Source organism: Equus caballus, chromosome 6, assembly GCF_041296265.1.
Source record: "Equus caballus isolate H_3958 breed thoroughbred chromosome 6, TB-T2T, whole genome shotgun sequence".
Lineage (NCBI taxonomy): Eukaryota > Metazoa > Chordata > Mammalia > Perissodactyla > Equidae > Equus > Equus caballus.
The window spans coordinates 17,817,451-17,830,631 of NC_091689.1; the positions used below are offsets into that span (position 1 = coordinate 17,817,451).

The following is a 13,181-nucleotide window of genomic DNA, read 5'->3' on the forward strand; positions in this document are numbered from 1 at the left end:
TGTCTGTGAATGGATATTTGCTGTATCTGTGATTATTTCATCTTGAGAAAGAGTGAAGGAGGCTACGTGCCTTACATGTTTGCATGTACAAAGACTGATGAAGAAAGCAGGAGCTAGCCTGTAGTTGCTAGCAAGTGTTAACAGCAAAGGTAGACAAAGTTCGGCTAGTTTTTGCTGCACTAAGAAAGTCAGAAGGACTTGAAGCCATAACAAATAAAGGCCATCTCACAAAAGGCTGTCACCTTCTTGTTTACACAATGCTGTGAGATCTGTTTCAAATTCTGGCCTGCTTAGGAACAGGTCCCTGAGACAGGTAGCAAGCAGTCATTACACCTTTTAAATCATTTGTCGCATTTCAAATTATTTAAATAATATCTACTGATAAAAATCCAAACCATTTAGGGGCTGGCCTGGTGGTGTAGTAGTTATGCTTGTGCACTCTGCTTCGGCAGCCCAGGGTCCACAGGTTTGGATCCTAGGCATGGACCTAATCACTGTTCATCAAGCCACGCTGTGGCAGCATCCCACGTAAAAAATAGAAGAAGATTGGCACAGATGTTTGCTCAGCAACAATCTCCCTCAAGCAAAAAGAGGAGGATTGCCAACAGATGTTAGCTCAGAGCCAATCTTCCTCGCACACACACACACACACAAAATCCAAACAACTTAGAAATGACGAGAGATGAAATTTCCCCACAGTCAGGGTGGGGGCTGGGAAGGAGGACCATCCATGTCGGGGGCAACAATTCAGTGCGAGGGCCACACCATGTTTTTGTTTGCTTTGCATTTTGATGGAGCAGTTTTGAGCTTTATCTTATTGAAGTGGCCTCAGAGAATGGCTGAGTCAAACAGTCCTGCCCTGACTCGATCCCTCGTCCTTTCCTCGACATCCTCCTGGCAGATGAATGTTCTCCCTTCGCAGACCCTGTAGTTGTGTTTGGAGTCCAAATCCAGTGGATACTAGTGGGGCTCCCATCCCTTATCATCGGTGCTTCCCTCTCAGTCTACTTTTCCCGGACTCATCTCCCTTACCCTTCCTTGTGACTCTGTCTCCACTCAAGAATTCAGGTTTCCTGCTTGTCTAAGCTCTCGTGGACTAGGTGAGCAGCCAGAAGCTGGGCAAAGATGGCAATAGAGAGCAGAGAGCACTGTTCCTAGAAGGTCAGCATGGCTTCTGCTCTTGGAAGACACAAAAACTAAGGCGAACTTAACTCATCCAAATCACGTTTACCTTGCACTGGGCCTGAGGGAGCACAGGGCATTTCTTGAGTGTCTTCTTTGACTTTTATTTGGGGGTTCAGGTTGTCACTGGATGCTGAGCAGAGGAAGAAAGGAAATGTCAGATCCCAGGACCAGCAAGGAGGGACCAGAGGTAGAAGGAATGAGAACAATCTATTCCAGCCAGTAAAAATGATGGGGCCAACTGAACACCAAGGCCTGGCAAGGGTGGGAGAGAGTGGGAGAGTAAACAATCATTTCCTTTCAATTAGCTACTTATTAATTTAATAATGGTACTTATTTTTTTCTTTTGAAAATCTGGAAGATGGAATCTTCCATTGTTATTGGCTTCATGATTATGTTAATCTTATTTGGATGGTATGTATTAGAGGAGTGGAGGAAACATTTGGACCAAATAGGGCCCTTTAGTCTCAGTATTGATGAGCTCAGAATCCATGATACCATTTTTGACAGCACCCAATAATCTTCCACTGTCATATTTAATGTAATCATAGTCTTTTATAATGATGGTTTGGGGGAGCTAAGGGACACAGTTTTAGAAGCTAAATCAGGTCCAGCAGACCTTTAAATATTTATCATCTTTTCTAATAATTTCAATAACATTATTCTTAGAATCCAAACCATATAAAAATGAATATGGGAGAAACTGAAAGGCCCCATAATCAGAGGGTGAGCAATCGGGTAAGGGTCACGATGAATGTATTGCAAAGTTACTTGCCAATTCAGAGCAGTGTGTTTGGTTGGACATGGCTGTTGGACATCCCAGCATCAGACTGGCTGTGGTGGTATCCTTGACAAGCGGTCCTGTGCCCAGTCAGTGCATCAGCCCTCTTCTGTTTCTTTCTTTTTTTTTATCATACCCGGTTCTTTCTCCCAGGGTTCCTACCACAAGCCTCTAGGTTTGTGGGTGTGTGTTTTCCCTTCATGACCACCTCGAGCTAATCTAAGTCAGCCCCAAGCAACATCACCTTGCACAGTGGCAGGGGGAGTGCCAGGCATCTTGTGTGATTCTTCTTCATCATTTATGTGGGATGTTAGATTGTCATTGTTCATTGAAGAGAGGAATAAAAATCATTACAGGTTACAGGGACAGGGCACCAGGGAGAGGAGTGAATACTAAGAATGCCTGGGGCAGACAGAGCACCAAAACCCAAGGGCAGAGAGTACGGCTGTTCCAGGGGTGGGAAGCAGATGTTCTGGGCTCTAGGCCTACCCAGGCCCCTGGCAGTGCCTGTAATCCATCTTGGACAGGGCTGTGAATGGCAGGTGGGTGCATGGGAAGGACCAGATCAACAAAAAGATGGGACCCTGTGGTTCTAGACATGGTCCCAGGCACTCTAGGTGGGAGATGCACAGGTGTTGGACACGGTCTGTTTCTTACCTGGAGTGATCCTTTCTTCTTGGGCGACTTTTGGGCGAGCCACAGCAGGGCCAGAAGGGCTGGGTGGCTCATCCGGAATCTCAACACTGTGTTGTGTGGATGCTCCAGGCTCACTGACTCTGGGCGCACAGGGTGGGCCTTTCGGTGGAGGGTGTTGAGTTGGGGGCAGCGGCAGCAGGGCCTTGTGGGAGCTCCTTTCTGCTGGGTTGGCTGGGACTTCCAGGAGGATGGGCGTGGTTCTGCTCCCTCCTCCATAGGAAGTGACAACTGGGATTGGCAAAGGAGCACACATCAACACCCTGGAGACTCAGAATTATTTGGGGAAGGGGTTTGGCGTCTTTACTAAGCATGACTTCCAATAGGCCAGGGCATAGAGTTATTTATTGTCCCCCGGGTGCATAGATCCAATTCATCATCATCATTGTCCATTTGTGGCCTCCTTCTATTTTATGTATTTGATTTGGGCATCCAGTGCTATAGTAACGGCGTCTAATCTTGATCTAATACCAAAGTGGTTTTATATACAAAGTTGAGTTTGACTCTGTACCTAGGGATTTAATTTTCTATAATTTTGGTTTCAGAATTTAGCCAATTATGTACAATGTTATAATTTTAACAGATGCCCCTGTTTAATAAATAAATATATGTATCACACCTTCCTGGAGCAAATAAGATAAATATAAACCCCTTAGCATGCTGTATTAGGACATTAACATTCTGGTTTCTGTTCATCTCTGCAGTCAGACTCCATGCCTCCAAGCCTTGCACCTTATGATCAGGCCACACCAAACTTTCCTCCCATCCCCAATCCCCAGGCCTTTGGCTTTCTGTATGCTGTTCCCCTGCATGGCCAGTGCTGGGCTTCTCTTATGATACTTCTCCATCATTTATTTCAGAAGTAAAATGGTCTCAATCAGTGAACAGAAAAAGGAAGGTAAGTTGGATTTTGGAGAGGAAGCCAGAACAAAATCACAGAGTTGCAGATCTGGAAAGATGCTTGAGCTCAGCCAGGCCAGAAGGGTACATCAGAGTGTGGTTCCTCTGGCTCTCAGACTTGCTTAGCTCTGCCTTTGAGAACACATTTCTCCCAGCACTGTCCCAAATGCTGCCAGGAGCATGGGCCCACATGCAGCTGTGCCTGCCTGGAGGAGGACTTTACTCTTTGGCTGCCCCTTTAGCTCAAGGAATCATTTCTTCCTTTTGGGAGGAGCCTCTTGATGGTAAAGTGTCAGAAAGCAGATGAAGAGCTGTCAACAGTGGTGACTACACTAATATAACATCTCAATCCAGTGCGATCTGCTCGTCCTCCCCCTGTGATTCTCAGATAACTGAACCATGTGCTTTGGCCAAAGTATTGTTCCTCAAACCTAAAATGATTTTAGTGCTGGTGTCTCATACCATTTTTGAAGCTCTCGAGAATTGTCTTCAGTTTGGGGTATTCACACAGGTTAATTCGGCTGAACAACATCTCCAGAAGTGACAGATTAAACGTCTTCTCCAATTTGGTGAGAATGTTGTACACCAGTCTGGATACAGGAACCTGATTGCTATGGGCTTCCAGAGATTCCTTAAAAAATGGAATGAAGGATTATTAGAAATGATTATAAAATGGAATGGAGGTTTATTAGACATTTTTGGTTTTCTAAGTTCTAAGAAGGCTGTTTTGCTCTTTTAAGAAGGAATTTGACATAAATTTATAGTCAACTTCTCTGATGTAGAGAAGTCTCAGTCCCACACATTTAATTTTGTAATTTCTCATATATTTGGATGGTTAGTCATAGGAATAAATAATTTAGCCTTCTTTAAAATAAGTCTGCTTTGTGAATCTTATTTTAGGTACATTTGAGGGAAGAGAGAAATTTTAATGAAGAAAAGGGGAGTCAGGGGCTGTGCTGTGTAATTAATTCTCTAAGGATCTGGGGTGGACTCCTCAGCAATGGACCTAATGGTTGGTCACAAGTGCCAATTCTGGTGATTGCTTGTTAGCCTCTGCTCTTTTTCTCTCTCTCAGACTTGAGATGACCTGAATGGGTTCCAGCCACAGAGAAATTATCCTAATAATTCCTCTTGATGAGAAGTTGGCCAGAAGAAGAAGCATGGCCAAAAGGAGAATTGATTGCAAAATACTTATTGAGTGTCTACAAGGCTCGTTGAGCTAGTCCTTGGGTACGTAGCAATAGATAAGATCAACATGGTGCTACCCATATTGGAGGAGGAGCACTGTCAGGTGGAGAAGATGGGCATTAAATAATAATCACTCAATTACCATTGAGAGAAGTGTTAGGAAGGGAAAACACAGACTGCTATGAGAAAGAATATGAGGGGGTCTTAGTTAGACAAGTGGGTCAAGGAGGCCTCTCTGAGGATGACATCTGGGCTGTCATCTGAAGACAGGTTGGACTCAACCAGACCAAGACTCAGGGGAGATTGTTCTACCACTGCTACCCCTTCCCTTGGCCTGCGGCTCAGGAAATGCTTTAAAAAATCCAAATTATAGGAAAAGAATATCATTTTTGTTCACATAGCCATATCTCCCAGTGCCTGCCTGGCTTCACATCAGAATGAACTGTGAGTGACAAGCTCTTAGGAATTGGGATGGTGCCCTTCCTCCCAAAGATATGTCCACCTGAAACCAATGAATATGACACCATTTGGGAAAAAAGTCTTTGCAGATACAACTAAGTTAAATATCTTGAGATCATCCTGGATTAGGGTGGGCCCTAAATCACAATGACAAGTGCCCTTAGAAAAGAAATGGGGAATATAGGAAAAAGAGAAGGCAATGTAGAGATGGAAACAGTGACTGAAGTGATGTTTCTATAAGCCAAGGATACCAAGGATTGCCAGCACCAGTAGGAGGTAGGGAAAAGTCAGGGAATTGATTCTCCCTCAGAGTTTCTAGAAGTAATCAACCTTACCAACACTTTGATTTTGGACTTTTGGCCCCCAGAACTGTGAGAGAATACATCTCTTTGGATTAAGCCACCTGGTTTGAGCCATCCTCTTTCTCTGATAATAAACATTTTGGGCTGGGCCTTCCAAACTCTAAAAGCCCTGGGGTTTGTGAGACTTCCATAACTGGGCATTCTTGATGGGAGCTAGGCCGCCGTGGCAAAGCGATCAGCATGACTCACCCTGTACATTCTCTCGGTGATGAAGGAGCTGTCTCGGAGGCCTTCGAAGAAGGGAAATGCCTTATCTATGGCATAAGAAATCTGCAGCTTCTGACATATGAAGTGCTGGAGGAGAGCCTCTTCTAAGGCCCTGGTCATGGTGAACATCCTATGGAAGAGGCGTGAGAAGAAAAAGGAAGAAAAGACTCTGAGGAGCTTGGGGAGCTGCGCGTTGTGTTCACTGGGCATCCACAGACAAGCATTCTTGTCCCAGAGGCATCCCTGAGCAGTCTGCAAAGCAATGTCTGCCTCAAAGACTCATGGATATAGGAAGCAATGACAACACCAGCAACAATGGAGGCTGAAAGAGACCGAAACTATGATGCAAAAATCCCAAGGGGGCTGCTGGTAAACATAAGGCAGATATTAAAAAGAGCTGATATTTATTGATTGCTTCCTGTGTGCCAGATGTTTTTTCTATGGGCTTACATGCAGTAACTTATTTGATCTTCACAAAACCCTTGCAAGATGGTACTATGATTGCATGCATGTATGTTGTCAAGGACACTGAGACTTAGACAGGTTTAATAAGTTGCACAACTTGGAAGTGGTAGAGGGGAACAAATTCTTACTTTGTGGTTCCAGGCTTACAGTCTGTGTAAGCCTGGTTATAGCCGTAAGTGCTGTGGTCTGCGGCTATATTGAACTGAGGTAAACAAGCTTGCCTGGACTGCAGGTTAAGGCAGAAACTAGCATAGCTAGTGAAAAAGGGACAACCTAAAAACGGTAAAAAGATGGAAACCTGATAATACTTAGTAATTTTAATAAGCCACCTACAATTGTAAGTGAACATAAATGAGGCCATCTTGTCAGGCTACATGACCCTTTCCTAGTTAAAACCCTCCTAGCATGTAATCATTATAAATTACTACATGATTTCATGATTTTCACATACCCCTGCTGAGGTTCTGATAGCTTGGTTCTTAACAATCTTAACAAATTTCCTCAAGGAACAAGAAGGCCTCCAGGAAGAAGGGACACCTGTAGGATATTCATTTTCACTGACAGAAGAACAACGAGGAACCTCGGAGTGGGTCAGTTCTGAAGGCCGACATTTCTAAACCTCCTCCTTACTGCCCATTTCCCCTATATAACCGCCTCAAGATTCTGTAATTCTTGAAGACGTTTTTGAGACATTAGTCTGCCATCTTCTGGTGATGCTGTCTCATTGAATAAAGCTTCCTTTCTTCATCTCTAACTCATTGTGGTTAATTAGCTCAGATCTCGGCAAGCAGAGCGAGCCCATTGCTTGGTAACACGATCTTCGACACATAAATAGGCCAAACATAAATAAAGACAGCAAGAATGTGAAAGACATGATTGGCAAAGTTGACTTAACTGATTTATTTTATGTATCAATTTTATATTTCAGAAGAGACATGTGCTTTTTCTCATGCCCATGCAACATTCATAAAAATTGACCATTGATAGGCCATGAGAAAATATCAATATTGTAATAGGTAGGAAATTTACAGATGACATTCTTGGCAAATTGCCAAAAAAAGAAAGTGCTAACAAAAAATTCAATCACCTAGTGATTTTTTAACAAATAAAACAAACAGGGACCCCATTTTTCCAACTTCATTTTGTATCAAAGAGAAAATTGCACTGTAATTAATGAGGATTTCTAGGGGTTTCATCCCAGCGGCAGATTGAAAACCCCTGTCTCTCTCTCATCATTCCCAAATCCTTTAAGTTTGACAGAAAAAAATACATGTTGTAAAAAAGACTAATCCACAACAGTCTTGGAAAACAAGAAAAGATGCCATAGGGAGTCTATAGTCGTGAAGAAATCCTGGAAGATAGAGGACAGATGGGAGAGAAATAGAGCATCCATGATATGGACAGGGTAAGGACCGAGAAAGACATTGCAAAGATCAGCACAGAGCCAGAGAAAGTGAGAGTGAACACATGATAAGAAGAGGAAGGGGCCCTGGGGTTACATTTAGGATGATTAATTATACAACAGAATTCGGTGCAGAACATTCGCCAGGTCCCTCACTCTTCATCTGTTACCATTCCGAAGGATGAAAGTGAGGTACAGAGAGGTTAAGTAACTAGCCCCAGGTATTCAGTGGCAAAGCAGAGCTTGTCTGACTAAAGCTCCATTTCTCACTGGTGTGTGACATTAAGTGTCATATGCGAGTGTTCAGATTTTTATTCTGTAAAGGAGTCTTAAAAATGAATGAGCAAAAGACAAACATCTATGTAGAAAAAAAGCAAAAGATATAAACAAGCAATTAAGTCAAATGCATAATAGATTAAAAAAAACAGTAACTCACTAGTAGGTAGAACAGTGCAAAGGAAGACAATTTGATAACATATTTGCCTATCAAGTTGGCCAAGATAGAAAATACTAGAAATAATCGCAGATGCTCTTGGTGGAAATGTAAACAGATCCAACGTTCTGTAGGCTAATTTAGTAATCAGTGTCAAATACTCTAAAATATATGTTCCCTTGAGTCCCAAACTTGACTTCTAGGAATTTATTTCAAGGAAATAGTCATGAACATGCTTAAAGAAAATTTACAAAAAGTTCATGATATACTAGAGAGGAAATTAACTGTTCTCTTCTTATTTTCTCTTTTCCACCAGCTCCCCAGCTGCCTCTAGTCACTTACACAGTGGATAGAGAGTGAGTCGCCTGTTTGGGGCAGAGTGCAGGATCACAGAGCATGGCCGAGGGGGTTAGAAGCAATCTCACTCCTTCCACAACAACAGGCTAGAACTTAGGGAAAAAAGAGTTGAGCTGTGTGTCTGCTTCCCCCCTGCGTCTGTCCTTCTTTTTAACAAGCTCCCATTAGATCCCACTTACCCTCTCTACCTCTTTAGAAAGCACTATTTTGTGAAGAGAGCGCCTAACTTTAAATAGTTGAGTTCCGCCCTGCAGCTGCTGCCAGGAAATTAATTGTGAAAGCCCAATTACCAAAATGAACAAAGCAGCTGAGCCAAAAACCCACCTGGATGCTGTTAGCCAGCTGCTCTTGCCCCTTTCCAGGTCCAGCGGCTGGGCCCGGGATCACTCCTGGAAGACTGAGAGAATAGCAAAGAGATGAAGTGGGTGAAACCGGAAGTCTGTGCTTGGCCACAGGCAAGGTGGGCGAGGCTTCTGAAAAAAGAAAAGTGAAACTATTTGGAGCACGTTGGGCAGGAAGCTGAAGGCAGGGCTGGAGTGTTTGCTGCCTCTCTCCCCCTCTGGACGCTTGTGAGATCCCAGGGGTTTCAGGGATTGCGGGCGGCGGGGGGGAGGGGGAGGACGGGGTACTGCCAATCAGGACCAGCCTGGGAGGGGTGTACAGAGAGGAGGAGGCATAGGGGTCCAGCCCCAGGGTCCTGGGAGTCTGGGAATCCACCATCTGCCTGCTTCCCTACCCATCTCTATTTCCCCATCGCTTGTCCTGCTTTTATACCCTTTGGGGTGGCGAATATGTTCCCAAACTGGATTGTGTTGATGGTGATGGTTACATAACTGAATAAATTAAGTAGAAATCATCAAACTTTAAAAAAACAGGAAACCAAAGTGGAGGTGAGGCGACTCAGCAATGCCTCTAATTTGTCAGGATAAAATTATTACCTAAGCAAATTGAAATAAAAGGGAACCTAAATACAATTGAAATCATGCAGAGGTCGGCAGATGTTCAGGTAGGAAAGCCACGGGGAGTCAGACAGGCAGCTGAGAGCCGGCTGTGTGTGGAAGTCTAAGGCAGAGCCAGGGCCAGGGGAAGATTGTAGGACAGCCACTCCAGGGGAGATGGGAATGCCTCCTTCTGTAGACCCCCTTTTAAGAGTCCTAGTGTACATTGGCATGTAGGGCCTGTGAGAAATCCTAAAGTATAGAAATCTGATTAACTTTATTTAAGTAAATAATTCTCAAATGTATTCAGCTTGAGTTTCCCCTAAAAAGATACCCATAAACCACTCAGTAAAAAGATGGGAAACACCGTTCTAGGCTCTAGGAAGCCTTCCATGTTCCCTCTGGAGGCACCAGCAGAGCCCGTCCCACCCAAGCATATACCCCAGCAGCAGGGCACCACCGTGGGGATGGCAGAGGCGCGGAAGCCCCAGTAAGACAACGGTGATGGAGGGAGGTGCAGGAAAAAGTGTGATGCCAACAGCCAAGGAGAGGGTGCAGTGTTGCCTCAGTGCTTGGTGACACTCAGCACTTCAAGCCCAGGGGACATCAGCGGTTAAGAAGGATTAAGACTGTTTCATGCAACTGTCACACTTCGCTTACCAGAATCCCTCCACTTAACCTGGAGGATCCCTCTGTGGATCCCAGAAGGCTGGGTATGAGGAACCTCCTGTTTTAGACCTGCCCAGAGATATCCTGGGCAGATGTAAAAACAAAAACAGAAAAAAGGGAAAAGAAGGCAGGAGAGGGAACATAATGTCAGACTGGACAAAAATCATCAAACTAGAAAAAGATGTGAATAAGGACAGAAGATGCTTCTCAGTGACACACTTGAGGACACGCTAATAATGGGAAAACCTTAGTGTTATTTCACACACAAGTGACATGTACTGAGAGACTAAAATTATGTACAATTTGTTTTTAGTTCAATTTTACGGAGGTATAAAATGCATTCAATTTGTGCACATTTTGATGAGTTTTAACAAATGCAATCATAACCACAGTTAAGATATAGACAATTTCCATCCCATCGCTCTCAGAGAGTCCCCTCCCAAGCTCCTCCCCAGCATCAGGCAACCACTGATCTGCTTTCTAGTACTACAGAGTTGTTTTGCCTGTATTAAAGTTTCACGTCAGTAGAAACATACAGCATGTGCTTTTTGGCATCTGGCTTCTTTTGCCCATCATAATGCTTTTGAGATTCATCCCTGTTGCTGCGGCTCAGTAATTGATTCCTCTTTAGCAGGTGTGCTGGCCACCTCTTGCTCATCTGTCTGATCACCATGATGTCACCAGTGTAATCCATCAGCCTGATGTTCTATGGGATGTCCAGGTGATCCAGATCTCTTTGGACTATACTATGACAAAGGACAGGTGAGTTAATATAACCCTGAGACAAAACTAAAAGTGAATACTTTTTATCATCATGTGACATACGAAAATTGTTTCTGATCTTCCTTTCTAATGAGAATGGAAAGAACACATTTGCTAAGTCAATGGCTGCACACTGTATACCTGAGGCCCGTGGAATGACGTGGGCTGGGGATCTTACTGTCCAGACTGCCTATTTTCTTATCCTGCTCCTTCAGCATTCCCATGAATTCTATGAGCTACCCAATATACTTCTAAGAAATGGATTTTCTGCTTGGGTTAGCCAGAGTCAGTTTTGGCTACCTGTACCCCCAAACCCCAACTGATTAAAAACTTGGTGTCAGAGAGTGAATTGTAGACAATGGACCTGCAAGGAAATGTGATCAATCTGGGATTGATTATCTGACCTAATTGGACATGAAAGTAGTGAACATCCTATTAGTGTCTCAAGATAGGCGTTTGGTAGACTTTGGCAAGCAGGGGCAAGATAGCAAGTTAACATTTAGCACTGGACTGTGATCAGGACTCTACAATTCACTCTTGATTCCAAGCGTCAGAGCTCAGCATACTTAGCAAAATGGAGGGAAATCTTTAAGGTAGAAAGAAAGCATCAACTGGCTTTCAGAGATTATCACCTACTTGGCCTAAATCTGGGTGGAGAACAGAGCAAGGAGGCAGGCCATATCTTCTTACATCATGGGTCATGTGAAAGAAAAAGAAGACTGCTCCACTCCTGCACTAGGAGTCAGGCACCACCTGATGGTCATAGATGGTCTTGATCCAGGCATCCTTCATCCCGGAGAGATTGATCTCTAGTGAACATAGAGAAAAACACGACAGTGGGAAATAGAAGGTAAAATTCCAGCCTATTGTTTTATGGGCTAATGCATGATGTTGCAAACTTGTCAGGAATACCCCTTAAGTCTCAGTCCTACCACCAGTCAGCTGAGGGACACCAAAGACTTCTGCTTGTAAGCAAAAAAAGCTGACACATCTATATCGGCATCAGCTCAGCAGTGGTCTGGGTCAGCCTGCTACCTATGGGAAGAAAGAGGAGAGAGAGGGCAGGTGTAGTCTGTGCCAAGCCTTGTCTGGGCCACTGTGCTCCCATGGAGGCTGAGAGCAGAGGGCAGCCATGCCCAACAGAGGCTCAGCTTTTGAGCCTCTTTGCCCCACAAAGTGAGGGAAGGAAAAAGAGAGACAGCTAGTCCTATGTGTGTGCAGCACCTGGCAGGCACACAGACCAGGCCCACTGCTAATGATGTCCTCATCAGTGTCCTTGGCGTCTGGAGTCAGTCCTGGCCAGACTGGTGTTCACTTCTGTGGGGGAAGGAAAGAGCAGAAGTGGGCAGAGAGGTAGAAATCTCTTGTCTTCTATACTTTACAAACATATTTATGCAAATATTCCAGCACATCTATAATGAGCCAGAAGTGGATTCAGTGAAACATACCTTGGAAACATACTGCTTTGCTTCTGGCTTCCCAGGCCTCACCTGCTTTGGCCCACCGCTCTGATGGAGGCCCTGGATTCTACAGACACTCTGCCTCCCATTTGCCTTTGTCTTTGACCCATTGTCCTGCCTGGATTTCCAGCCCTCTGGTTTTGCTTATTTCATTTATTTGTACATTACTCCCATTTCTTTATGTTTCACCTTTGTGCTGATGTAGTGTGTTTCTGTAAGTTGCCTCAAATCCTTTACAGAATGAGGGCTGGGTATAAATGAAAAAATTATGTGCAAACATAAATGTAATGCCCTTGTTAGCCAGCATCACATTGTCCTGTAAGGTCTAGGTCATCTCAGTTTTGGACCTTTCCCCATCCAAGAGAAGCCTGTTGCTCTCCTCGAGATTTCAGCAACTAGTTGAAGCTCATTTTTCCCCAATCACTCCTGGTTGCATTTGTAAAGTGCCCACATATTCAAGAAAGCTTGGAATTGCACATCAGGCTTCTCTGACCAAACCTGGCACTTTCCTCTGGTTGCAGGATTTGGGAGAGTTCTCTCTTAAGTCTGGCTGCTCTCCAGAAATTTGAAGAACAACTTCTCCCCTTATAATGCCAAGCATTTCAGCTCTCTCTAGCTCTGCGTCTGAACACTGGGCCTAACTCGTTTAGTCCGGGCTCACTGCTGTGCCCAGCCAGCCCATGGGCCTGAGAGAAGATCTGAAATGTCTGGCTTTCTCTTTACTTTCTCACAACCACCCCACAGCAATATAATTCCTTCCCATATAAACTACCTCAAACCCTACCTCAAAACAGCTGTGATCTGTCTGAGTTAAAGGGACTTTTCTGCCCTCCCTCCTTTACATGAACAAGCAGCCCGCTCTCTTCTGTGGATGCCTGGGACTGGCCCTGCTCCTCCTCCTCGGGGCTGAGACAGCCTCAGAG

The 13,181-nt window shown here is 44.4% G+C and overlaps 2 protein-coding genes across 17 annotated transcripts in view; one reads left to right on the forward strand and one right to left on the reverse strand.

The window, feature by feature from the left end:
• The window catches only part of SP110 (SP110 nuclear body protein), a gene marked incomplete at its 3' end in the record, with an annotated part of 42,178 nt that extends 33,331 nt beyond the window's left edge, over positions 1-8,847 (reverse strand). The window contains 5 exon segments of the mRNA NM_001433483.1: positions 1,232-1,315; positions 2,621-2,887; positions 4,019-4,187; positions 5,755-5,902; positions 8,754-8,847. Coding sequence (NP_001420412.1) covers positions 1,232-1,315; positions 2,621-2,887; positions 4,019-4,187; positions 5,755-5,901 — 667 coding nt within the window. The 5' untranslated portion in view covers position 5,902; positions 8,754-8,847.
• Positions 8,848-8,986: 139 nt separating this feature from the next.
• LOC100063568 (nuclear body protein SP140) overlaps positions 8,987-13,181 on the forward strand; it is a 71,652-nt gene continuing 67,457 nt past the window's right edge. For 7 of the 16 annotated variants that reach the window (XM_023642516.2, XM_023642522.2, XM_023642523.2 and 4 more), the window contains exon 1: positions 10,671-10,798. Coding sequence is in view for 5 of the 16 variants with exons in the window: in XM_023642520.2 (XP_023498288.2) it covers positions 10,785-10,798 (14 nt within the window). In the remaining 11 variants the exon portion in view is untranslated. Of the gene's footprint in view, positions 8,999-10,667; positions 10,799-13,181 lie in introns of those variants that run through there. The other 9 variants (XM_023642520.2, XM_070270637.1, XM_070270630.1 and 6 more) reach the window with 3 other exon arrangements.